Here is a 27,396-nt window from a genome sequence, read left to right as displayed (position 1 = left end):
ACTTTGTCATACATTCATTTGCCATGTCTCATTTCTGTAAGTCTATGTTTAACAATGCCAACGTTACCTTGACTACTCGAATACTTTTTGCAAGTCATAGACAATTCACCAACTAGAGAAAATACAAAAAGCTTTTTGTGAAGGCCTACATGTGTAGAACAGGTGTGTGCATGTGTGTGTGTCTGTTTGTCAAAGACAGAGAGAGACGGAACCTGGCCTCAGGGTAGAGTTGCTCCTTCACCAGCAGACCTCCCAGAAGGTTTAAAAGTGTGCTGAAATGTTTCTTTGTTGCTGTGGTCACAGTGCTGATGACAGCGCCATCAAACAAGGAGGGAGAAGATGATGACAGGCTGGATGAGATGAAATGATCATGTCTGGATAAACACACAGAAGAGATGCAAGGCCATTTAAGAAGAGTAACCACAAACCAGTAAAAACAGCTTTATCACTGTTGTGCATTCCTTTTCAGGACCAGACTTAGGGGGATCTCTTGACCTAATATTCATAATTAAGTTTTCATTAATGTATTATCACCTGAAAATGAGAATCATTGTGTTGGGAAATCTTAGAAGTAGCCCTTTACATCCAAAGACGGAGCAGGTCCTGTCCCACCAGAGTTCTGGTAGCCCAGAACAGACATAAAACACTGGCTCTCTAGAGGGCCCTTCATATTTTTCGTGTTTTCAGTGGCCAATGTAGAGGAGAGTGAGGCAAGGGGTATTCAGTTCTGCTAGATCCCACTTAGTCTTACACAGTGGACTTAAAATCTTGACCTTGAATGTGAACCATTAAAACGATGGAAAAATGGACATGTTATATGGGATAAAATGTCTTTCTTGACGAATTCCTCAGGAAACACATAAACTACATATTTTCTCAGTCACGTATATTTTTCTCACAAGTGCCCCAATGTCATGGAAGTGAAATAATGTTCAGTTAGTTAAGTTAATCTGATGGCAATTTCACATGTTGATGTGATGTCAGAGGAAGCACCCTGGTCACTTTTATGTCAAAGTCAGGATGGTAAGCTTACCAGATTGGACCTGTCTGGGGTCATGGTGTGTCAAACTGATTTTTATTTTCTTAGTGAGTAAATGTGAACTTTGGAGCAGTACAAGACATGCTATGACAGAGACATCTATCTCTCCCTCTCCACCTCGCTTCCTCGCCTTCTATCTGCCAAATATTGCACACACATGCAGTTCACTCCATAAATGCCTTGTGACGTTTGAATAAAGCTGCAAAATATAACAAAGATATGTTTGAATGACATTATGAGTCATCACTTTAACAGATAGATGAAGTCAGCGATGTAATTTATTTAATATATTTAACACTTTAAACAAGGTCCGTGTTATTCAGCTAGCATTTCTTTTGGTTAGCAATTTCGAATGAGTGAATGTTGAACTTGACATGAAAGTAAGTGTAAATGGATAAAAACAGATTGAGGCCACTTACAGTTGTGCTCATAAATTCAAATTCAATTATAAGGCATCACAGAATAGTACATCATTAGTACATCTTTTTTTTTTTTTTCTGGCAACTTAACCGTGAAGCCCACTTTTGTTCAAGTACCTGCTGATTGTGCATCTTAAACAGCCAGACCAATCTTTTGCAGAGAAGTCTATATTTCAGCTGAAGTTGCTTACAGGCTTTTCTCTGCATCCAAACCAATCTTCCTGGCAGCTGAGGCTGAAATCTTTGTTGGTCTACCTGACCCTGTCACTTGTTACACACAATTGTGTGATGACAAACGCCTTCATGTGACCACTATCCCTAAATAAAAGAAACATCTTCTGCATAATCCGATTTTTTTTAAATTACCAATATTACACAAATTTGCCAGGAATACATACATTTATGAGCACAACTGTAGGTGTGTAAAATTCTGAATGCTGTAGTGGACAGCAAGGTTGTTATTCACAATACAGGGTGTGTATTACCTCGTGCAGTGGGAGTACAGGGTGTACAGTACAGCATACTGGATGGCAGGGTAGTAGACTGCTAACTCAGAGTGGACCAGCATCAGATTGTGACTGAGCAGAGCAAAGACCGTAGGAGACAATGCCCACATCTAAACACAGAAAACACATTTCAACATGAACAACTACAACAGCAGCTCATCTTCTGTCAGTGCAAACATTTAAACATCCTGATGCTGCTTCAGAATAAAAGCTTTTCACCAGTCAACCACTGTAAAGCAGTAGGAGCTTCTGGTAGCTTTAAGTCGATGACGATGGGCCGCTGACCCACCATCTCCTCTGTTTATCAAAACAATTCTATATCAAGAAGGTGACATTTTTTGTTGAGATGTTTGTCTGCTTGTTTTTTTTTCCCCTTCATGTCCTGGTAACTTGGGCCTGTTTTAAAACCCATTTCCTCCAGCTGTAAAACAGGCAGCAGACACAGCAAGTTGGAAAGATGATGGGGGAAATGATGGACTCTCACTAGGTTTCAATAATGCAATGTTGATGTAAATAACAGCCGCTGTGGATTAAAACATTAATGATGATCATCAAGGTTATTAATGTTTCCTTTCACACGGCACTACTGTTCCAGTGTAAGATGGCGTGCATGTTCCAGTTACCATATGAGAGGACAGGTAGACCTTGATCCAGAGTGGTCTGGTGGACCTGCCCACTTACAGTTTTTTACTGTGCAGGGAAAAAGGTGGAGATTATGGAGCCACACCAATCTACAAAATCAACTAAACATCACAACTAGTTTCAGGTGATGTTGATACAGCAGAGGCGAAAGACCTCTCTTTCTGCAGCATAGACCTAGTTATGGGAAATTATGTAGCTGGCACGGAGGTTGTTCAAGATAAGGCTGAACACAGACCAGTAGGAGAACCTTAAGTCGGTGTAGTTCCGTGCAGAAGTATTTGTCTCCTTACCATCTGCGGTTCAGAGCACTGTTGTAAAGTTCGGCACACTCAAATCAACGATGTGATTCTGCCGACAATGTGGGCATATCCTTCTCTTTACACTCACTCATATTAAAGTGATGCGCAATAAGAACACAGTGCAGCATACAGTACATTTGATCCAGGACGCCTGGTGTTTATGTTACCGTGCTTTGTCAGTGCAATAAATATGTATGAAGGTGATTAGATTGTAGTCGAAAAGTGGCACCTAAAGTGGTGAAGGAAGACAAGTTTAATTCTGGTCATATTGTGAGTGCTAGGCTGTGCAGTGCTATCCACACAATTGAGCTGACAACAGCAGGGAATGAGTGAAACAATAGCAGAAAGCCAGCGGAGCTCACCAGCAGCAGGTCAGGCCTACACTCCCTTCCTAAGAGGCATCCAAGCAATTTAGATATGTTGTGAGTGGTTAGCTGCTGGTACAGCCATTGGTAACTTAATCGCTAAGACCAAAAACAAATCATTTTACCAATGCTAAGTATGCCTTGATGAGTAATATTGAGTATTAGTGCTATTTCATGATCAGGAGTACAGACATGCACTGTGGCACTCACCCCAATGAGAGAGTTCTTGGTGTTGCCAATGGTGGTGAGGGTGCTGAGGTTGAAGATGAGGATGAACTGCGCCTTCTCCACAGGTAGGGTCAGGGAGGCAAAAGCAGGGTGCTGGATGGTGGGGCAGGGGCTGCTGGGTGCCGGGGCCGTACCACTGGGTTCCAGGGTTACTGTCAGGCTGGACAGGGCACATGCCATCTCACCCAATACCATTTTATAAGCTGCCTCCAGTGTTGGAATGTTTTTCAGGCCTAGCAGTGCCTGGTACACACCATGAACAGCTGCCATCACCTGTGGACAAACACAGACAAATATAAACACTCTTATTTAGTCCTCAAATTTTGAGGACATTATGTTTTATTTTCAATTCAACTAACGTAATCTCAACTGTAACCAGTAGCAGCCCCCACCCTGACCAAACACCAGTTTAAGTTACTATCTTTCTCGTTGTACTTCAATGTACTTTTGGTCTGGGATCATTTTTCCCCCAATGAAGGGAAATCTCAATGCTACTGTATACAATAATATGTGACCCAACCATGAGGTTGCAGCTTTGGGTAGTAATGTTTGGCTCTTTACTGTTTCAACATGACAATACCCCTGTGTACAAAGACAGTTCCATAAAGAAATGGTTTTCTCAGTTTGGTGTGAAACTTGGCTGGCCTGCACACAGTCCTGATGTCAAAGCCATCCAACACTTTTGGGATAAACAAGAACAATGACCGCAAGCTAGGTTTTATCTTCCAACCTCAGTGGCTGACCACCACTGAACGGTAGAGGTTATTATTGCAGTAGAATAATGCTCATGGTTTTAGAAATACACCTTCAATTATGACATATAGTTTGAATGTTTGGGTGCCGACATACTTTTGGCCACATAATGTATTTGCTATACATAAAATATGAACCAAGCCTTGAACCTATATGTCACCTTCTTATACTTCATAAAGATAAGTCTTATTTATCCCATGCAGGTCAAATTCAATCGTTACAGAAGCACAGTAAAAACGAGAACAATCAAGTAAAACAAAATAGACAAATAAAATAAGATACAAAATAAAAGTCAACAATAAAGCAACACACACTCACAAACCTCTTTCTCACGATGGAAGCGCAGCTTCAGCAGCTGGGAGTCAGGTGCCAACAACTTCTCAACAAAGGATGCAGGCAGCTTTGTGTTGATCTGGTCCACTATCTGAAAGCAAATGCAGTGTCAACAATGACTTCAAAAAGTGTCAGAGAGAAAAAGTCTACCAGAGCAGCGAAGCTCTACTGGTATATTTCTGAAAGCCCTCTTAAATTCTATGGTTTTGCTAGAATTCTCAGGAAGGACAGTCCTACTTGACAATGACCCTCTTATGCTGGGATCAGACTACATAATATTTTTGTCTTCAGGGATGGTCATAGTGCCATAAGTCTTGCTGTGTCTTGGTCAGGTGACTGGCAAGACAACACGTATGACCCAGACCAATCACGGCACGTCTTATTTCATGATTGTGCACCAGTTCGGATATCATCGGGGAGGACGGTAACAGAAATGTGTACATGTGTGATGCTGGTATCGCTCCTGGGGGGCACAGAGAAGAGAGTATTAGCAATGAACTTTTCTTCTGTTTCGTTGCGCAACCTAAGCATCCCTCCTCCTCATCTGACTGGTGAAAGCTATGAAACACATCGTGTGAGACCTCACACAAGGCGTTTCAAAATTCTGAAACAACTTGCTGTAGTGGACAGCAAGGTTGTTATACTTGGTAGACTTTTCGTTGGGGTGTCATGGGGCTTCCCAGATGCTGCACGACAGGTCGTGGTAATTTGTGGTCCCCAAACCAGACTCCCTCCGGCCATTTGCTGCGCCTAGAAATTCTGTCCATAAAATTAATGAACAGAACCAGTGACAAAGGGCAGTACTGCCGGAGTCCAACATGCACTGGGAACAGGTCTGACTTACTGCCAGCAATGCGGACTAAGCTCCTGCTCTGCCTGTAATAGAGGGCCCCGGACTCCATACTCCCGAAGCACCTCCCACAGAATGCCATGAGGGACACGGTCCAATGCCTTCTCCAAGTCCACAAAACACATGTGGACTGGTTGGGCAAACTCCCACAAACCCTCGAGCACCCTGCGGAGGTCCTAGAGCTGGTCCAGTGTTCCACGACCAGGACGAAAACCACATTGTTCCTCCTGAATCCGAGGTTCGACTATCGGCCAAATTCTCCTCTCCAGTACCCTGGAGTATACTTTACCAGGGAGGCTGAGGAGTGTGATCCCCCTGTAGTTGGAGCACACCCTCCGCTCCCCTTTCTTAAATAGAGGGACCACCACCCCGGTCTGCCAGTCCAGGGGCACTGTCCCCAACTCCCACATGATGTTGCAGAGGCGTGTCAGCCAAGACAGCCCTACAACATCCAGAGACTTGAAGTACTCAGGACAGATCTCATCCATCCCTGGTGCCTTGCCACCGAGGAGCTAGTCTGATCCCAGCATTAGATACACATGAGTAAGGTACAGTCACCTCATTCACATGTCTGAAGTTAAAAATTAGGCCTCATCCAAAAGAACTGTTTGGTATATGGAATAATAACATTCAAAACAACACAAGTAAATGACAAAGATGAACACTGTGCTTTAGTTAAAGTTAAACAAACTACAGTGTGATAAAAGTGAGAGTACCAGAGTGAGAAGGCTGAGCACTGCCAGATTATAGTCCGAGCTGCATGTCCGGCAGCAGTCCAGCTGGTCCAGGCCATAGGTTAGGACAGCCTCCATTAGCTGACCACAAGGCTCCACACTGGCCAGCAACACACCCACACACTCATTCCCTGCTGTGAGAACTGCCTCAGAGAACTGAACCTGCTTTGCCGTGGTCACACAGGCCAGAACTCGATTCAGAACCTGAGGAAAACAGAAAAAAAATTATTCCTCTTGCACCCGATTTACAATCAACTGAATGTGAAACATGTCCTTATAAAGTCTTATAAAGTTTAACTGGCTCTGGCTCATGATTGTGCCTCTCGTGTAACCATTGTTTTCCCATTTTTCATTTTGCTGCAGCAAATGTGAGAAATAAAATGTATTCAGGGAAAAAAAAAACTTGTGGTATGGTAACAGCATATATCACGATTGTTATATAAATTCAACTAAGAAATGGTTTAAAATAAGCATACCATACTTCATCACAGTTTGTTCTTTTATTTGGATCCGCCATACAAACAAAAATAACTGTCTCACATAAGACAACAAAAAAGACTCCAGTCAAATGAAATTGGAAGGTTTCAAATGAGAACAGCGAAACAACACAGGTGCATTATCGCCACCAGCTGTCACTCTCACTGCCTGACTCACTATTCAGAATAGACAAAAAAAAAAGCCAGCGATCTTGGCTCCCTACTTGGGGGTATATTTCTGAATTCATACTCGACTCAGGGCTCCTTCTCTCCTCTGAGAGACCGTCATATTTTTTGATGATTGATACAGTGATCTTAAAGTATCATGTCAAAAGACATGTCTATACATTTCCTACTTTGAAACACAGGTACATATTTTCTGAAGTCAGTCTTAATGCATGGCCTGTGGTCATCTCCCACAGCCTTTTGAGTACAAAATTCCCACTTTGTATTTCCTGGGATTATTTCCTTGCTGAACTGCAGTGAAGGTACTGCAACACAAAGAAAGAAATAATCTGGAACTAACAAGACTGTAACTTTGTAAGATCCCTTCTTTATTTGTTTAGCTCACACTGCCGAAGCCTAGTATAAGCTTAGCAACCACGTCTTCCCACCACATCTCTACAATGACATATTCTCATGCTCATTTTCCTCAATGAGTTGACTGGACCTAGTAATAATTGTATCTTTGACAATATTAACGCTACTCAGCCCTCAGTCAGGGTCTCCTAGGTGTGGCTCTTACATCAGTGACGTAGACCTCGGTAATGGGTGGTCCTCTGAAAGGGTTGAATCGCTCTCCGATGCTGCGGACCACTGTACTGAAAACCCTCAGCAGAGCTGCAAGCTTGGGCAGTGACACTGAGGGAGGGGGGATGTCTTCATCCAGCACTTCACCCGACACCACATGGTTCAGATCCTAAACAGAGCAAAAAGAGACAGAGACAAAAGAACTCTCATCATTTTGGAAAGGGAATATAATTAAGATCTTCTAGTATTTACAGTCTTAATCACAAATAAGTACTTGTCCTGCTCTGGCAATAACGGAAACTGCATATTTACTATACGCTGCAACATGGCACTTGATGAGTCTAACATTGGCATAACATGGCATGAAGGCATGCCTGTAGAGAGGCTCAGAGTGGCCTTGGCCGCATGCTTTATGACAACAGATAAACTTTACCTCTGCATATGCCTCCATATCCTCCAAGAACTGTCCCAGCAGGGTGGTGGAGAAGGTCAGGTCTGCAACCCAGAACTGCTCCAGACTCTGCAACCAGCCTAAACACAGACAGGGAGAGCAGAGTGGCAGGTGAAAAAGCAATGGGTTGCCATAAGGCTTTCAGGGCTTGTCTACACAGGCAGTGTAGTGAAAGCAGCATGTCTGCAGAGCAGCAGCCTGATCTGTTTAGGCATAGTGCTGGCAGCAGTTACACAGCCCAACATGATCACTAGTTATGTGCATCAAACAGAAAAAGATACATTTGAAGCCTGAAAACACACTTGGGGGTCACAGTTACACGTGACAAGTAACTACGCAGCCCGTGCAGAGAGCTCTATTGATTAATATAGACGTGCATGTGAACCATTAGACTGTCAATTAATTTAATACAATAATCAAGGGACAGGTCAACAGAAATATAGAACAGGTTTGCTGATTTTTATATATATTATATACAGTATGTAGTAAACATAAAACGTTAATCCAAGTTTATTAACATCGGAAAGTGCTTGCAATCTGAACATCAGATACAACTTTGAAAATCTTTGGGGACTCATGAGAAATCCAGCTGACCTGAAACTTGCTGAGTGACTGACTGCTTCTGCGTGTGGTCAATGTGCCAGCCTACCAAGATGTCCACTGTGTCCTGTGGAAAAACAGCAAACATCAAAGGTCATGGAGCTGGCATTAGTCAATATATCTACAAAGATACCAATTACGGCACAGTGGTGCAGAGGCCAGTCAGTGGGTCTGAAATCAGTTCAGGAAGGAGCGCTACCACAGGTCATTCATCCCACCGCTGCCTGACTGTACAACTCCAATGTGCAGTTATTATGTGCAATAACCTCTGTTCCTCTGTGATTACAAACATCCAAATCCACTACTACTCCAAATCCACTATTGCTGAGCAAAAGACACTTTCTATTTTTTTCTTAAACTAACTTTGGTGAGTAGTCATGTGTCTGCTACTCGCAGCTGGTTTTCCAGGTTTGTCAGTCTGAGCAGAACCAAGTCTTTTCAAGAGCCAATTTTGGAAACAACTGCTGGTACGTTGTTACTTAGTAGTTTAATGATTACATGTTGTAAGTTGTTACAAACATCAGCCGGTTCCATATTAAAAGGCGTCAAATATGTTGAGTTCCTCTACCTTTCACCAAATGCCTGAAGGAGTTTGCATACTCACCAGCATATTCAGATGTTTACCCTTAATCTCTATGAACTTTTCTACACAAATCATTTTGGAACGAGTTTACTTTGTCTGGTGATTGCAACTCTGCAGCAGCAACAAGGCACTAGTTCACAAATTCTTTTTCCGAATGAGGTTTCGTTTTTTTGGCTACTGGCTCAATCACCACAAAACTTGTCTGCATAACACTGTCTATGTCAGAGTGTGGCATGTGGAAACTGCTTATTGGACACCCAGCTGGACTCAAGAGCGTCAGCTTTATCAATGTGCATTTGTCCTTGCGGCTCATCCAGTTTAGCATGTTTCATGCTGTAATGACACTCAAGATTGGCCTTTTCCATCACCTCCCACCCATCTGTGAGCACGTCCCCACAAACTTATTTAGGTGCACTGGCTTGCCTTCTACTCCAACAAAAAAATAATTGTTTGTTCATTCCTCCTCACACTCTGTACCTACTTTTGTTCACTTGACAGTCGCCATGGTGTATTGCTGTGATATCAGCTGCTATGTGCGTGCTATGTTCAGGGACCACCTGGAAGGACGTGTTAGTCTGCAGTCTATTGTTTTCTTTACCACTAAAAAGGAGTAATTGCTGTCTAGAGATTTTTTTTGTATTGCTGAGTTGCTTTTCTGTATTCAGAAATTTCCTCACAGGTGGGATCAGTGGGTTTAACTAAAGCCGCATTTCCACTGCATGGTACGGCTCAGTGTGTGTGTGTGTGTGTGTGTGTGGCTGAGCAAGTGTAAGGAGAGTTGCAGAGAGTGATGGTGAATGTGAGGGGAACATAGGAAAAGGTTAACAATGCATTGTAAGTTTAGCAGTAAATGTATAGTTTAGGCAGTACAGTTTGTCAGTGGATAAAGCCTGCAGCTTCTCAGAAGAAGAAGAAGAAAGTAGTGCAGCGTCACACTGACAATCAGTTAAGAGTCCTGTGAATCTTGATATTTATCTAGTACCATAAGCAGTGGAAAACCGAGAGAAAAGCACCTGGTATTAAAAGCACATTGCAGTCGAGTCAAGCTGTTCCATGCAGCAGAAATGACACCACTTGGACCAATCACTCACCCTGAAGTTGGTGCTGAAGACATGAGGGTAGCAGTGTGCCACCTGAAGGATACACTTCACACTTTGACAAAGCAGCTCTGGTGTGTCCACATTCTCCAGGATGGACTGCAGGTTGCTCATCACCAGCTGAAACACACACAACACTCAGTCCACAAAACCATCTTCCTTCCAGGCTGTTACATGGCACCAGCCAGTATGCACTTTCCACATCTATACTGGTATGATATGTGTGTTTTTACAATGGAGGTACTGCTTTCACCTTGATCCAAAGAAAGTGTGTTCTTAGGATCAGAAGTTTATATCTGTATTTGACCTGTTCCAAGAAACCCCTTTTACAAATTTGATAGGATTCTGATATTGTACATCTAGTATACATTTAGGGTGTCTGTCATTTTTAGATATGAAAGAGACTTGTTCCACATATCATTCTTGTGATTTAGAATGCAAAAACACAAAAAAGCTCAGTATCAAAAACTGCTCAAACGCAGACAGAACCTTATAATTCCAGGGTGAAGACTGAATGTTTTGGGAACAAAGCACAGTCCTGATCTGTACACAAATCAACTGAAGCCTCTATGTGTGGTTACCTGCATGACATGAGAGAAGGCCTTCCTCTCTCCAGCAGCCTCCAAAGCACGCTGTGCAGCCACTAGGTACAACAGCTTCACCTCGTCACGGCCACTCGAAGTTAACTTCAGAAAGAGCCACTTGAAGATGCGCTCAGCCTCGTAGCTGAGCACTGAGCAGAGGAGACCCAGGCAGGCTGCTGCATCCTGACGCAACTCCCACAGCAGCTTGCTGCTGCACACGGCAAAGAGACCACATGTTAGAGAACGCATAGCATGTGTAAAACGTACATACATAGTGAATTTGTTAATCAAAGTATTTTATTACAATCAAAAATTAATATAACAACAAAGCCAGCAGGACTGAAATGAGTTGCCAGCTGTTTGGGTGGCAGCAGTGCTTATGGAAAGCTCTGGCATTTGGAACAAGCAGAGGCTCATTTTTACAATCACAGCATGTGCATTATAGGTGGGAGTCATATGGATCTGACACATACAGTCAAGACTGCACAACTTGAGACTGGTCTCAAGACCATTTTCTCATGTCTTGGAAAGATGCATCTCTATTATTTCTTGAGAGCATTTGCCTATTTTCATTCGTTGGAATATTTTGAATATATATATATATATATATATATATATAAATAAACACACACATACACACACCGTATTTTCCGGACTATAAGGTGCACCTAAAATCCTTTAATTTTCTCAAAAACTGACAGTGCACCTTATAATCCGATGCGCTTTTTATATGGATCAATATAATGCATATATATATATATATCCACTCTCTGCGTGCAGTCATCCTTTTACTGGCGCGTGCGGTCAGCTGTCAGCCTGAATAATAAAATGACTGTTTCACTGAACAATAAAAAAAACATGAATATATGCTAAATAATAGCCAATTAAAATATTAATCAAACGTGGTTAATGTGATTTCTGCTCCTGAACCTCAGTGCACAGTGTCTGCACATCAGCACTGTGCGCCGTCACCTGCATCTTTACGCAGGATAAACTGTCATCTGTGAGCGCACGTTTTAAAATAGGCCATTCATTGAAGGTGCGCGTTATAATCCGGTGCGCCTTACAGTGCGGAAAATACGGTATTTTTTGTTGTTTTATTATTTCCATTCTCACAGTCCTAGACTGTTGACTCCTGGACTACCTGAAATGTTTTCCACCTATACTGACAACACCTTCTTCCAGCATGTCCACAATTTGGTATGGAGCAAGTCCTGAATGCAGTTAACTTTGAGCACACAGCTTCCTCTTACCTCTCATTCAGAATGTCATTCAAGGTGCTGAGGATGGTGTCCAACTGTTTGACCAGGGTCTGCGTGAGAGACAATGCAAAGTATTAGGACAGGGACGTGCTTGTCAGAACTTTCTATTTCAATGCATTTCATTAGAAATGAAATCAGAGAGATTTAAAGGTGTTCATCACTTAAACAGACATTTGTTTGGCAAAGAACATTAATGTTGCATACATGGCACAATCCTAACCTTAACATTTATTTGCTAAAAATGGTAAATTGCAGGGACATTCACACATCAGGCTCAAAACATCCGTGTATTAGACATCAAATGAGCAATACAAATTTCATATCATCCACACAATAATACTTATATTACATTCATACTGATCATACAGTGTAAATCTGTAAACTGTTTTGTTATTTAACACAAACAAACAGGGCAAGCAGTTTGCCAGTAAGAACTCAAATCCAAAAGGTTTCTTTGTTCTTCAACAGAACTCAACACATTTAAGTCACTGGCCACAGCTAGAGTCTGTGGACAGACATTACTTCATAAACACACTTATTATTTTAAAGCAATTTCCTTGAATCTTTTCTGGAGCCTCTGGGTACCAACAACAGAACTGAGCTGCTGGTCCTAGTCAAATGCTATGTAGCGATGAATTTTCATTCGTTTCCCCGGTACTTTCCCTTGGCAGTGTTTCATTCGTCTCTCATCACAATAAGTGATCCTTATTTTAAGCTAATAGAAAGTAATCTGACTGTCCTGATACAAAGGTAAGCTGACTCATATCAAGTAAAGAACAAGAAGATGAACATGTTTATTAAAGTCATATATGACTGTGATGCTGAAAATGATATCATCTTTTTACACTTCCATAAAAAAACAGAGCTAAATTTGTCTTTCATCTCTCTTGTACAGACATGTTACCCAAAGTTATTTACATATTGTCACTTGTACAAAACTATACGACTTGTTTAGAGTACCTAATTGATTCCGTAAAGGAAATCATGGGCAGCAATTCACATATCACAAAACAAGCTAAACTGACCTGAGGTCAGAATTAGACAGGTACGTAGCTAAACATTTACTACCAGAATACGCAACTATTACACTGCAGCTCTGCACAACTCTGTTGATACAGTGGATACATAGTCTTTGTACATAATGTGCATAAAAAAAGGTGAATATAAAAATGTGAATATTTCACTTTAAATGTAATTAAAAAATTGGTAAGCCTGCCAGAAAGGTACTTAATCTTTTAACTTCAGTGTTTGTCTTTGTTATTGAATTAAGTCTTCATTTATTCTCAAATTATAAACAGATTTATGTCATGCAGCCAGTTTACATGGAACAAGAAAACAGAATATACTCAGAAATGAATTACATAGGGTCAAAACTAGTATAGAACTATTGACGTTTACAGAAGATGCAGCATTTTGGCATGAAAAGCTGAAAGCTGCACTTCCCTTGCTCGAGCATGAATATGATCAGTAATTAGCCTCGGCCTCACTGCCCTGTGGGCCACTAACATTATGGAGAAGAGCAGCAAATTATGGTCCTAAACGGCAAACCAGTCACCTGGCCTAAATTAAACTTGTGTTTTGGGCCCAGAATGAACAGAAAAAGCAACTTCACAACACAGTTCTCTCGATGACAGGAGTTGCAGTCATAGGTGTACAGCGTGAACAGGAAGGGGATGAGCACACAGCCCCGGGGGACTACAATGTTCAAGGAGTCGAGGAGGTGTGACTGCCAATCTGAATTGTCTGGGGTCTGTTAATGAGGAAATCCAATATCCATTTACAAAGATATTGGAGATTGCAAAGTTTGCCCGTCATCTGTTGATTCTGAATTCAAACTGGTGAGGGTCCAGACTGGTTGCGATGTTGTTTCTAATGTGCTGAGAACCAGTTTCTCTAAGTACTTCTTCAGAATGAAGGTGAGTGCCTCAGGGTGGCCATGGTTTAGACTAGAACACTGCACACACTGCACACAATATTCCATGTTTCTTCTGTCTGTCTGTTCACACACATGGACTCATAAAAACAATATTCATTCAGTAAGAAAGTGAAAATATCAAAATGGCTGATGAGGACTAAATAATATATGTTTTTATTTGAAAGTCTGGCCCCAACAGTGTCCGCTTGGAAATATTCTTACCCATGAACAAAAGTAGCGGAGGACCCCTGCCACACCTCGGGTTATGAATAGCCTACAATACGTTATCACGTGGACTGTTTGATTGTCAAATACATTTTCCATTGATTAATACATTGACTTGAATATACAGTATACTGGAGATCATTCACAGCCATCCTCCCCCCAGATGAATGTGGTTTGAATGGAAATAACCATGTGGTTGATATCATTGACAGGGTCACGTTGACTGTGTTGTTGCTGCTCTGTTCACACATGAACGTTAGGTCGGGGAATCTAAATTGTAAGAATACGTCTGCATCAGAAATAAATATGGACTAACTGTCTGCCTCAGTTTCTTACTGGCCCAATCACAAAAGATAGACATTAATTAACTAATTAAACATAATGTCATCGCCAATTTTTCTAGACCTTGAAGAAAATCAAATATGAACAGTTGAATTATAAGTTTGAGAAGCCCTGGTATAAAGGATATAACTACATCGATTTGGGAACACTTAGTAAAACTGTTGACACTGCAACGGATTGCATTCTGTTCTTATTTACGTTATATACAGAGTCACATCTGAAAAGCATTCCCAGCACTTTTTCTGCATTTTTTATGGTACAGCCTGATTCCAAAATAGAATAAATTCTTTTTTTTTCAATCAAAATTTTACACACAACAAAACAAACAAGAAATCACATGTACATAAGTATTCACAGCCTTTGCTCAATACTTTGTTGATGCACCTTTGGAAGCAATTGCAGCCTCAAGTCTTTTTGAATATGATGCCACAAGCTTGGCACACCTATCTCTGGACAGGGCTCTGCAGGGTACTGTACTTCCTCCTTTCCTCTTCACCCTCTAAACACCAGACACAAAGACACAACACAACCAGCTGCCACCTCCAGAAGTTCTCTGATGATACAGCCATCGTTGGATGTGTATCACAGGGGAACGATTGGAACACAGGGAAGTCACTAATTTTGTCGACTGCTGTGGACTAAACCACCTGCACATCAACACCAGCAAGACCAAGGAGGTGATAAGAGTTCTGCAGGAAAGCACCACAGACTACACCGGTGTGCATCCAGGGTTTGGACATTGATCGTGGAGGAGTACAAATACCTGGGTGTACACCTCAACAATGAACTGGGCTGGTCCACTAACACTGATGCCCTGTACAGGAAGGACGTAAGTCGTCTCCATCTGCTGAGAAGACTGAGGACCTTCAGAGTATGTAGAACATTACTGAGGACTTTCTATGACTCTGTGGTTGCATCTGCAGTCTTTTACGCAGTGGTCTGCTGGGGAAGCTCTGAGAGGGACAGAGAGAGACTTAAGAAACTGGTCAGGAGAGCTGGCTCTGTCCTGGACTGCCCTCTGGACAACACTGAGGATGTAGGTGAGAGGAGGATGTTAGCCAAGCTGACATCCATGATTAACAACCATTCCCACCCCCTGCATGACACAGTGGGGGCCCTCAGCAGCTCCTATAGTAACAGACTGCTGCAACAGTGTGTAAGAAGGAACGCTACCGCAGGTCCTTCATTCCAACAGCTGTCAGATTATTTAACTCCAGCATCATTTAACATAAACCTGTGTTTATGTTGTTGCCAAATAATCTGTTGTTTTTTTGTCATTTATGCCAACATACACTCATATCCTTACATTTAGTGCAATATTACATATTTTTTTTACTGTTGTGTATATTTTCTTTTTCTGTGCAATAGTATTAACACTATCTACTATCATTATTAATCTGAAGGCAGCATACATTTTTTAACAGTTATTGCAGCAATGCAGATTTTTTCTTTTTCTTTGTCGCTTGTATAATTTGTACATGTAGTCAACTTTTTATTTTCTATTTTGTTTTTTGAATTTCTTTATCTCTGTTGCTATTTTTCTTTCCAACTGCTATTACATGCTGCTGTAATGCCAAAATTTCCCTAGCTGGGGACAATTTAAGTTTTATCTTATTTTATGAAAGCCTGGCTGTCTGATTCTGTGTTTTTGAGATGGTCACTGGTATACTGGCAGATACTTGGCCATGCAGTCAACTACTTATTTCAATCAAGACAGTTCTCGTAGCATAAAGAAAAAAAACATAATATGGACATGTTAATAAGACTGAAACTTGATTTGAACTGCATGGGTTCTCCTTTGGCCCATACTACACCCTTCCACCAAGCAGAGGTGGGAGATATGGCAAAAATTATGATAACCACCTGTTTTTCCATATTGATCATAAATATCCAATTGACATTTATCACAATTTAATTTTGAGTTTGAAGAGTATCCTGACAATCACTGAAGCCTAAACTTTAGAACAGGGGTCATCAGTCGCCCGTAAGCCAGTTCTAAAAATAGCACTAATCACGAATTAGCTCTGTCTAAAATTTTATTTAATTGTGTTGCTATTCTTTTTGAATTACATTTACAGTGATGTAAATTTAAAAACGAATACATAAAAACGTAAAAAAAATGTATATCATAAAAAAAGTTTGATATACGAACTCTGACGTAGTCTGGGTCAGAGGTCAGTCTAGTGCGCATGACAAACCAGCTTTGCTGAGATGAGCTCGTGAGTGCTGCAAAGATGAGGAGACGAACGCGTTTTCTACCCACAAAAACAAGGCAGGAAAAAGGAAGAAAACTTATCATTTTCACAGTGAATGGGAGGAAGAGTTCTTTTTTACTAACGTGAAAGAAAACTGTGAGTGTCTCATTTGCGGTGCGACTGTGGCGACGGCTAAGCGGCACAACGTGGAGAGACACTTCAGTACATTATTATCAAAGTGGTAGCCCTTTGCATTACTCAGTGCCCTTGAAGTAGCTCTTAGTTTCAAAAAGGTTGGTGACCCCTGCTTTAGAATATAGTTTAACATAAAAAAAAGTCAACATTTAACAATGCAAACATTCCTCAGTTTAGAAAATATTTTGTGATTAAAAGAATTGACTGAATAACATTTAACAACACTTAACTTTGTAAACATGCTTTATCTGCCTTAACAAATCAATACAATCAATAAAAGTTAGCTTGTCTTGTAACTTAATAAAATAATGATTTGGTCACTGGGATTTGTTGTATTGTCTGTCTTGCTTGGCATGAACCGACAGCATATTTTGCTGACCGTCTTAGTGCTTTGAACGTCACTTTTGAAATAGTGTGTAGGAATATGCCAGTTCACTTTGGGCACTTAGCAAAGAGTACGGCTGTGTATAACAAGCCAGGTAAGGATTAAAACTGAACCAGTAAAAAGCAGTAACACATAGGTCTGTTTTACTCCCTCTGGTGTGGACTCTGTTCTGAAGCACCTCTGCTGTCCACTGTGTGAGGAGCTAAGCTCCGCCCTCATGCAGACAGACAGTGACAGAGAGAGAAGAGGCAGAGAGGCCAAAGTCGCTTTTGTGCCCTTTGGTTCTCGTCATTTTTTCTCTTTTCCAGAGGACATCCACGTTCACATCGGCTTTCTCTACCAGGAGCTCAAAACAATGCTGTGTGGTCGGAAATGGGCGTGTACTCTGACATACAAGCCAAACACTGCAGAATGATTGTTGCTGTATTCATTACTGCTGTGTGATTTTTTTGTCTTATTTCACCCATTTTATTTTCCTGCAACCAGACATTAGCCAGGAATGGGCTGTGAATAGCCTTGGGTTCAAAATGGGTTATTTAGCTCTTATCACAGCACTCTGTGCGCTGCCTTTAGAGGCAGCTATTGATCTGCTTCGGTGGTCAGAAGATGTTGTTGGCATATTGATGAGTATTTGTGTCATAGGTAACACATACTGAAGTAATAAAGGTGAAAAGACAACAAATTCAAAAACAAAATGGTAGCAAAGTTTCTGGGAGCTGTCGGCTGCCACATCTGCATGCAGCATAGTCACCATGTTTATTTAACCATTCATACCTAACAACTGTTAAATTTTAAATCCAGCGTGCCCAAGCACACAGTCAAGACAACAAGACAAAACAAAACCTCTGCGGTAGTCTCGGAGTGAAATGAAACTAGAGCAGGCATGTCCAAACTATTCCATAAAGGGCCGTGTGGCTGCAGGTTTTCGTTCCAACCAAGGAGGAGCACACCAGGCCAGCCAATCAACATCAAGGGATCACTGAGTTATCAGCTGAAGACTGAGCTCAGCTAATTAAGCTGGTGTGCTCCTCCTTGGTTGGAACGAAAACCTGCAGCCACACGGCCCTTTATGGAATAGTTTGGACATGCCTGAACTAGAGGAATTCTATTATAATACTAACCATGTAATTATCGCGTACAACTGAGAATCTTTCGATGAGGAACACACAACCAAAGGCAATAATTAAGGTAACAGTAGCAGAATGCGTCCTTGAAATAGTGACCCAGGATAAAGCCATGGTTGTGAGAGTGAATGTTACTTTAATTTCAGTTTTAATTCAGAACTACTGAGACTTACAAAAAAGAAATACCCATCTCATAATTCCAATACTGTAGCTGAATTGCACTGTTTCAGAATCACTGGCATGTGTCTTTTACAAGGTCCAGTGTGTATGGTTTAGGGGGATCTATTGACAGAAATGGAATACAATCATAATTATGTTTTCATTTGTGTATAATCATCACAAAATCAAAATCCTATTGCTTTCATTATCTCGAATGAGCCCTTTCTATCTACAGAGGGAGCGGATCCTCTTCCACAGAGTCCGCCATGTCGCTCAGTAGCCTAGAGCCTACAAACCAAACAGTGGCTTTAGAGGGAGTTTTGCAGTCACCGTACGTTCTCCTACACACTTGGAAGGGGAAGATGAGGGGTATTCAGTTGGTTACAATATGCTACCTCACCGCTTGATGCCACTAAATCCTGAGATGCAGAGACATAAGGAAGACGGTTTGCAAGAAGCAAACTTTAGGATAATGTTGACGAATCTGACTAACCACTTTGCTCTCGCCGTGGCTGATGAATTCCTTCAGCTGTTTGAGGGTGGCCAGCCTGCGGTCGCGGTCATCTTCCCTGGAGACTCGGCGCAGGAGGTTGGCCAGCCGAGACTCCTCTGAGTGAGCCATCCCTCTGTCTGCAAAACCACCACAACATTAGTAACACACCAATACTCTTACTCCATGAACCACAGTTGATATTAACATATTGCTTGTTGATATTTGCAGTGGTTATTTCCCAGTTGTCAGCTTGTATTTAAACTTCTACTATGTCACACAATTTTTTGTTACCTTGATTGAGAGATGTGGCTGATTAAGGGGGTAGTTTGGGATTTCTGAAGTGGGGTTGTATGAGGTACTTATCCTTAGTCAATGTACTACCTATGGCAACTGGCGGTCAGCATGCTCCCAGTTTGTGGAAGCAGCAGGAGTACTGGTGTAGCGAGTTAAGCAATGTACTTAAATAAATAAAAAAAATCAGTTTGAGTGCACACTGTATTTAGAATATTTTCACCACTGTACCTTGCCATCAGACAGCCTTCCCTTTGGCATGACATTTTCTCAACCATGAACAGCACTCTTTAGGATTTACCTACACATTGCACCAGCAGATAGGCAAACATTAATGGCACAAAAGATCACCTCCTCTCTAAAGCAGTGGTCAACAGATGAGTTTTTTTTTTTTGCTTCTCTGGTTGCCGTACTCTCCCTCACTCCTCCCCTAATTTTGGAAATGAAGAGTTTATTTCAAACAAAAGATGACCATGAAGGTTTTGGTTTACTGTAAGTGGAGTCTGGTGACTTTGGCGAGAGCGATATAGCAACTGTTTCTGGTTCAAAAGACAGGGATCCTTACCATGATGTTTTCTGATACTTAGAAAACCAATCTGAGCCTGCCAGTGGCAAAAACAAGCACTTTTAGTTGATGATGGGTTCACAAACTCCCAGCGGGATTACACTGCAGCTCGTTTAGCGGCTGCCAGCTGCAGCACTCTCGTTGAATAATGGACCAATTCCAAAAACTGTTGTCCCCATTGGTCACTCAGACATAGAATCATGTGAAAATAGGGTCCATAAACCCAGGTAACATTTGACTGGAATTTCTTCCATTTGTCTGGGACACTAAAATCTTCCAGCACACATTTTATGATGATAGAATTACTGTTTCTGTAAATGTAGTCCCATTGCTTTGGTGAGAGCGATATAGTGGTTTAGTAAAAAATGACATTTATCACCAGATAGTGCCATCTCCTTGTTCCAGTTCTACTTGTAAAGTAAAAATGAATAAACGATAAATAAAGGATGTTAATGCACACAGTAGCACCCAGCAGCATTCCTTTGTTTTTGGTCCCAATGACCATTTATTTAACACTAATGTACTACTCACTTGAAATGTGGACTGCCTCTGACATGTCTGCAGAGATTTTAATTTAATCAACTTTGTCAGGAATCGGCCAATGACAATCATCTCAAAAGTCAGTCTACCACTAGCCTCAAGCTTTTACTAGACCAAACAAGACAACAAAATATGTTGGAAAATCACCTTAAGTAGTGAATTAATCATCTATTATTATTGCAGTCTTACACTGCATTTTCAGAGATGGTAGTTAATGTTGAGGCACAGCACACAGAAAAAACACATTGCTTTCCCCCAATTCTTTCATTCTGAAAATAACACATGAAGCAACACAAAACACTACATGGTAACGTCTACCACTACATATACAGGTGTAGCATGTCCACCTACCCTACACTGAAACTAGGACGACTCAAGCTACTACATGCCAAACATTACTAGTAAGAGTATTTATATTCTGTAGTGGACATCACTGCATGAGCTCAGGCACACTTCCAAAGAACATTATCTGTGAACACAGTTTATCACTGCAAACACAAAAGCAACCTGAAATTCTATTCTGTGTATATTTCAGATCCAGAAACACAGCCGCCTTCTCTGGTCCAGAGCTCACTTAAGATGGACTGAGGCAACATGGCCTGGCTGCCTGTCTGCAGCCCCAACTTGTCACTCATTGAAAATGTCTGATGCATTGTGAAATTGTACATCAAGCAACAATGAGAAAACCTTAACATTCAAAATAACAGCAGTTGGTCTCCTCAGTTTAAAAAAGCCTACAGAGTGTTGTTAAAAAAAGAGAAGATGCACCAGAGTGTGGTAAACTTGACCCTGTCCCAGCTTTTTTGAAACGTATTGCTGTCAGTTTCAACATTTGATATGTTGTCTTCGTGCTATTTTCAATCAAATATGGGGTGTTACTGATTTGCAAATCATCACTTTCGGTTTCTGTCTCCATCTGCAAAAGCTCTTCTCTCTGGAACCATAAAGACACTACACTCTGGTTCATAAAGATATCCTCTCGTCTCAGCAGTAAACAGCATTTCATCATTGCTGCCACTGTCACACATCTTTATTTTCTTTGTTGTCACTTCCATAAACCTCTGAAACACTGATCCAAACACCTGATTTGTGGCATAATACACTGTGTAGCATGTGTAGGAAAACAGAAGTTCTACACTTGAGAGAAACATCGTGGCAACAGAATGGGCTGTCTGACGGCAATGTAAAGGAGTGAAAATATTGTAAAAGCACAATGACACTGACATTTTTCTTTTAGGTGGCCTTTCTTAGGTGACCAAAGTAAGGTTTGCTTCTGACCCCCATTCAGTACATACACCAATACTCTTGCTGCTTCTCCAAAATGGGGGCGTGCTGACCGCCATCTACTGTTAGTATACTGACTATTAACAAGTATTTCATAAAACCCCACTTTAAAAATCCCAAACCAGTCTTTTAAAGTGAGAAACAAATATGTACACTCTGTTAGTAATAATATAAGTTGGGCTAGATTCATCTTATCTGACTAAATCCTATGAAAATATCTAATGCCATCTGAATAATGCAGCCATTGCTTTGTCACAGCTTACCCTGCGATTTCTTCATGTCCTTTGATGCTAAAGCACGGTGTCCATGCTGAAAAGGAGTCAAATCTGTTGTCACGTCATTGGGCCTCAACTCTTGCCCCATCGACTTCCAACCAAACGTATTATCACAGACACCTTGACCAGCTTCATATTCACCTATGGGACACACACAATGTTGGATTAAACCAACTTATTACATAGAAAGAATAGACAGAAACAAGAATATCTGATCCCCCAAAGCAAACAGGAGCAAATTTTGAGTCATGTTTGAAATTTTAACTTCAAGTACAAAAACTGCCTGACCAATAACAGTTTTCCACAGGTGACAATGACTGTTCAACCTCTGCATCTACTGATTCAACTTATTTTATTTACCCTGTTATATTGCTTTAACAGTACTTAAATATGATGGCAGTTTGACATGCCTGTTTTTAAGTCTGGAAAGAAAAAAACACCCAAGTCACTTTTAAGGATGCAAGTCACGATGGCTATTGTACTAGGTTGGATGTTTTGTTTTGCCTTGAGGTTCAAGGCAAAAGAGGTCAAATAAACCCCTTGTGCAACCCTAACAGTATTCTGACAACCTATCCATATTTTTAATATTATGAATGATTAACCAGCAAGGTAGACACAACTTATGAGCTGTATGAGTCTGTTAGCTAATCAAATAAATAATGAAACTGATGAGAAATTAATAGTAGATTCACTTTGAGAATTGGGGATAATAAAGGCAAGGCATAAGCAAGCAAGGTACATTGCCGTTTTTCATTCACAATACTTTTAAATAAAGATATTAGTTCCTCCAAGTTTTTGCTAAAACTGACACTTTCTCATTATTTGCTAATGAGCACCCAGGGGGTATTACTGTACAACTACTGGAGTTAGCAGGAGTAACACAGTTTGCTTACACTTTGCTGACTTAAACTGTACAAAAAAGAAGTGAACAACCACTCCTGTGGGGGTTTCAGTAGTAGCAGTTATAGGTATTGAGGTTTATTAATTTGTCATTTTCCAACAAGAGTTACACAATGAAATGTAAGTTGTAGCGTGTTCATGCTATGGATATGGGACTATTTTAATATACCCCTTACATTTGACAAAGGTAAGCGCAGTGAATCCTAAATTCACTACTAGCCAACCACTTGCTTTAAAATATCAGACCAACGAGGATTGGGTTAATTAGTTCTTATATTAAATGAATTACTATAATTAGTTGGTCAGAATCAGATACCTGGTTGAAAGTGAAATGTGAGACAAATCTGTGTCTCTGTGAGACAGCTAGTAGGAGAGGGTGATTACAGTAATGGATGTCTTCTTCACTGCCTTACATTCATCTTCCCTTCAATAAATTGGATTCTGCCAGTACCACGAGAACAGAAACAGCCCCATACCATGAAGTTTTCACATCCGAACTTCACTGAAAGTATGGTATTTTTGGGCTCATATGCAGAGTAGGGAAATCAATGGTTAACTGTTTGTCGATTAAATACCAATAATATATTTGACCAGTCACTCATGTCAGTCTAATTTCAAACACTTTCATCCACCACTAGTCACTTAGACACAAAAACATATCAAAATAAGGTCTATAAAGACATAGTATTTGAACCGAACTTCTCCCATTTGTCCAAGACATAGAAATCTTCCAAGAAACATGGAACAGTAATAACTTTTTCTTACTGAAACCCTGACTGGGAGACTGGTTCAATGTGCTCCTGTGCTCAAAATTAACCAGTTAGTTCTAGATGAATAGGTGTCAGGTTACTGAAAGCAAAATTACCCAAAAATTATATCCCTAATTTCTTTTCAAAACACTGTATTGTTGCCAGAATTTTGAGCTGAGTCTGAGCCAAACTTTCAAATCCAAGCAGACAGATACAGTCTAATTTTGATCGGAAAAGGCTGTTCATGCTCATAATATGTTTTGTTGGGGGAAAAAAATCACTTATATTAACACTGCATACAAAAATATATGATATGTGTACAAAGTAAAAAACTAACTTGGTGTCTACGTACGTCTAGGTTTAATACTTTTCAAGACCTGCAGAAAGATGACCAAACAGTGCTAGCAAAGGCCTCACCCTCTTCCTGGCGTGTATCTGCAGCAGTGTAGGCATCGCTGGACACCACTGGCTGGTCAGGGCAGCTGGGGGGCAACAGGTCATACAACGCTGCTGAACGAAGCTCTGTGGACTTCACTCCGTCCTGGCTGAATGACACACTGTCAACTCTGAATATATGGACACACACACAAGACAAAGACAAATCCTATAACTGAAGTAACTGCATGGTTTCACATTGCTTTTGGCATCTTTTACCGCACAACTAAAAGAGGTGGGAATGTCTGATAATCCCACAAGTTAATGTTGACTCTTGATTATTCATGACTTAATTCAGAATCAATTCTCAATTCAAGAATGATACAATAGCCCACTAAATATAAAATATATGAGGCAGTTAAGCTAAATGGTCTGGATGTCTGAGCAAGTAAATAAAGCAGAGAAAGGTGTGGTGCAGTGTGCAGCTTTCTAATTTGAAAAATGTAACTGCAATAATTTGCAAGCATGTTACAATCTTCTGCCTGCATTATCGACTGAGAGCATACTTTACTGACCACCACCACCGGAAAGGTACTTTTGTCAAGGAATCATGGCCTGCTTTAACTAACATTCTGTTCCCAGCAGTGGGAAATACCCTGTAACACTAGCACAACAAAAACACTACTGTTAACCAAAACACTGTGTGGTGCATGGCTTTATCAATGAAACAGTGATTTTCTTCAGCCAATCAAAGTTGGCTGGTAGTTTGGTAAAATAGTGCAGAATGCCTTGGTTGGCCAGCTTCTTTATTAGTGTTGCAATTTGGTGTGCCACTCCACAAAAATTAGTCCCTAAATGATGTGTTTGAAGCATTCACACAAAAAAAACCCACCTCAATCATAGCCTGCATATTGTATGGTCTTCCCCAGAGATTCTAAAATTTTAAATGCACCCAAAACTTTCTTCTCACTGGTTTTAAAGCGGTTTGGGCACTACTTGCTCTACTCTCCTGTTCGTGTTTTTTAATGCAAGTTGCATCTGATAGACACAGCCTCATCAACCATAAGACAGAACATAGCTGGTACATACCAAGCTATGAAATACTTAAAAAAATGTATTGTACGAATTAACCATTTTATGTGAATTTTAATTAGAAACCAAAGCAAAATAATGCTGGTACATTCATCAAGAGCAGCATAAGTAGCAGCATGCACCAGGGAAAAACATGAAGGTGTAAAGACAAACTGAAGACAAACTCGATGGCTTGTGTGTGTGCGCTGTACACCGGTTGGATTTAGCACTTTACCAGAAGAAAACATACTACTAGAGTATATATTTGGAATATGAAAATCGCTTTAAAGATGACAATCGCAACTGTTGAATGAATCCTAACACGAACCATGCCCGGCAGGTGCCCCGCCACACCAGATGTTACAAGTCGTGAACTGAGACACATTAATGCATGAGAGCTCGGGAGTTTAATGCTTCAGTAAGTGCTTTGGCAGTTATTTACTCAGCTCAAATAAATGCAAGATCAGCACTGTCACACACTTTTATGTAACGTTACACATTTTTTAAAAATATATGCGGAAGTTATTTGGGAAGTTGATACCGTTACAGTAGGGTGGCGTCTCCCCCTGCTAGCTAGCTATCGTTAGCCACCGCGAGTAGTATCGTGGTAATGCTAACCAGCTAACTGTTTGATAATTTGCATCAAATTGTGGTTAACACCAAAATCACCGATTTATCATTGTGGCTCAATTGACGTCTTTATAGTTTCTTCTAACGTGTCTTGTGTCGTTCGCTGTCAATTAGTCATTGGTGCTAACTGAGTTAGCAAAAGGCTAGACAACGTTACTACTAACGCTAAGCTAACATTTTCACTGGGCTCACCAATCTGCGAGGCGGGACTATGAAGAGTGGGTAAAACGATTTGTCTTTGTGTTTACTGTGTGACCAGCTATGATAAGATTACGGTTTGGACGACAATACATTTGGACGCTTATGAACACGTACTGTTAGGGTAAAGACACACAAAGTACCCCCCCCCCCCCTATGTGTCTGCAACTTAGAGCAGCACAGCATAGGCCCAAAGAGTCACCGATTTAATGCAACCAGCCTCCTCCGGAGCAGAACACCAACCTGGGCTGCCAGTCATTCCAGTGTGGCTGCAGTTTGTGGGCGCCGCTGAGCCGAGACCCCGAGGCTTTACGGCTCATTACCTTTTAGAGAGCTGCATGACCCGCTAGCAGCGGTAACCGTATCTCTCCTCAAGGGTTACTTTTTACTGCTATATTTTGTCAAGTCTCATGAATCGGTTAGCAACTCGTCGTTATAGCTAGCTTACGGTAGGGTTTCTTCTTCTTCTTCGTCGCTGTCGTTGTCGTCTTCTTCTTCTTTTTCTTTGAGTTTTTACGGCAGTTGGCATCCTTGACGTTGCAGTACTGCCATCTTCTGGCGATAGCAAACTCCTGTTTCCGGCCGTCGTCTTCTTCGTTGGTTTGGAAGCGGTTTGTTCACAAAAAAATGATTTGAAATAAATTGATTGAAAAAAAGACTCCACTTTTTTTTTCTTCAGTGTCCTATTACTCTTTGATATGTTGGCATTATTTCAAACAGGAAGTCCTTGTGATTCCTGGATGTTAAAGACTGGGAAGAACAGAGACTGAGTGGGTTTAGTCTTCTTTAATTTCCATTTTATAAAAAAGTCCTGTAATCAGTCATGTTGCTCTGAAAACAACAACAACAACAATAATAACAACACATGAAACTTGTTCTTTTCTGTTTATACCTCTGCTTCATTTAGTGTAGATGTCATCCTTTTGTTGCTCTACCACAGTTGCCATTGTGCATTTATTTTCCTTCACAGTATGGCTTTCTCCTCTAATTTTGAAAGTTTAATTTTTGACTCTTTTTTGTGCAGTTTTTCACAGTTCAACACATATATGCATTCAAAGAATGGGGTTCTGCTAATTTTCAACTGACAGCTCGGAATCACAACTGCAGGCCCTGCTGTTTGTGGATTTGATCGATCTGTAAAATTTAGTAAATTGTCCTTATAACTGTAGTATTCACTAATCAATTCACTGTTTTTATTACCATGCTTGGTATGGTTGTGTTTGGTCGGCTTTCTTCAATCTAACATGCATAACTCTTACTTCGCCCCTGCCTGACCCTTGGGCTTCTGCCTCTCTTTGGATAAGCTTGCTTGTTTTGTTCTGTCTACCTGGTTTTGACCTTTGCCTATTTTTGACCACATGTAAATGTGAGCTTTTACCTACACTGCTTGTCTTTGAGTTGTGCATCTGGGTTCAAATCTTGTTGTTAACTGAGGCCTTACACCAATAAGGAGAAGAAGGTGTTGTGACTGCCCAATCCACTCGGTTGTATCTAATGGCAGACTGGCAGAGGCA

General features: G+C 40.9%; 1 protein-coding gene across 2 annotated transcripts in view; it reads right to left on the bottom strand.

The window, feature by feature from the left end:
- Window positions 1-26,352, bottom strand: part of smg1 (SMG1 nonsense mediated mRNA decay associated PI3K related kinase) — a 65,102-nt gene extending 38,750 nt beyond the window's left edge. Inside the window, exons 1-15 of one of the 2 annotated variants that reach the window (XM_041956291.1) lie at window positions 26,126-26,352; window positions 24,026-24,174; window positions 21,948-22,100; window positions 19,005-19,141; window positions 11,963-12,021; window positions 10,707-10,920; window positions 10,120-10,245; window positions 8,440-8,512; window positions 7,828-7,925; window positions 7,390-7,563; window positions 6,151-6,372; window positions 4,574-4,675; window positions 3,481-3,771; window positions 1,944-2,074; window positions 213-374 (exon numbers count right to left, since the gene is read on the bottom strand). In XM_041956291.1, the coding sequence (XP_041812225.1) occupies window positions 213-374; window positions 1,944-2,074; window positions 3,481-3,771; window positions 4,574-4,675; window positions 6,151-6,372; window positions 7,390-7,563; window positions 7,828-7,925; window positions 8,440-8,512; window positions 10,120-10,245; window positions 10,707-10,920; window positions 11,963-12,021; window positions 19,005-19,141; window positions 21,948-22,100; window positions 24,026-24,174; window positions 26,126-26,202 (2,168 nt within the window). In that variant the 5' untranslated portion in view covers window positions 26,203-26,352. The remainder of the gene's footprint in view (window positions 1-212; window positions 375-1,943; window positions 2,075-3,480; window positions 3,772-4,573; window positions 4,676-6,150; window positions 6,373-7,389; window positions 7,564-7,827; window positions 7,926-8,439; window positions 8,513-10,119; window positions 10,246-10,706; window positions 10,921-11,962; window positions 12,022-19,004; window positions 19,142-21,947; window positions 22,101-24,025; window positions 24,175-26,125) is intronic. The other variant, XM_041956292.1, reaches the window with a different exon arrangement.
- Between the last annotated feature and the right edge of the window lie 1,044 nt (window positions 26,353-27,396).

The sequence above is a fragment of the Chelmon rostratus genome, chromosome 17, assembly GCF_017976325.1.
Source record: "Chelmon rostratus isolate fCheRos1 chromosome 17, fCheRos1.pri, whole genome shotgun sequence".
Lineage (NCBI taxonomy): Eukaryota > Metazoa > Chordata > Actinopteri > Chaetodontiformes > Chaetodontidae > Chelmon > Chelmon rostratus.
Note: the sequence above shows the minus strand (reverse complement) of the source record. Positions and strands in the feature narration are given on the sequence as shown.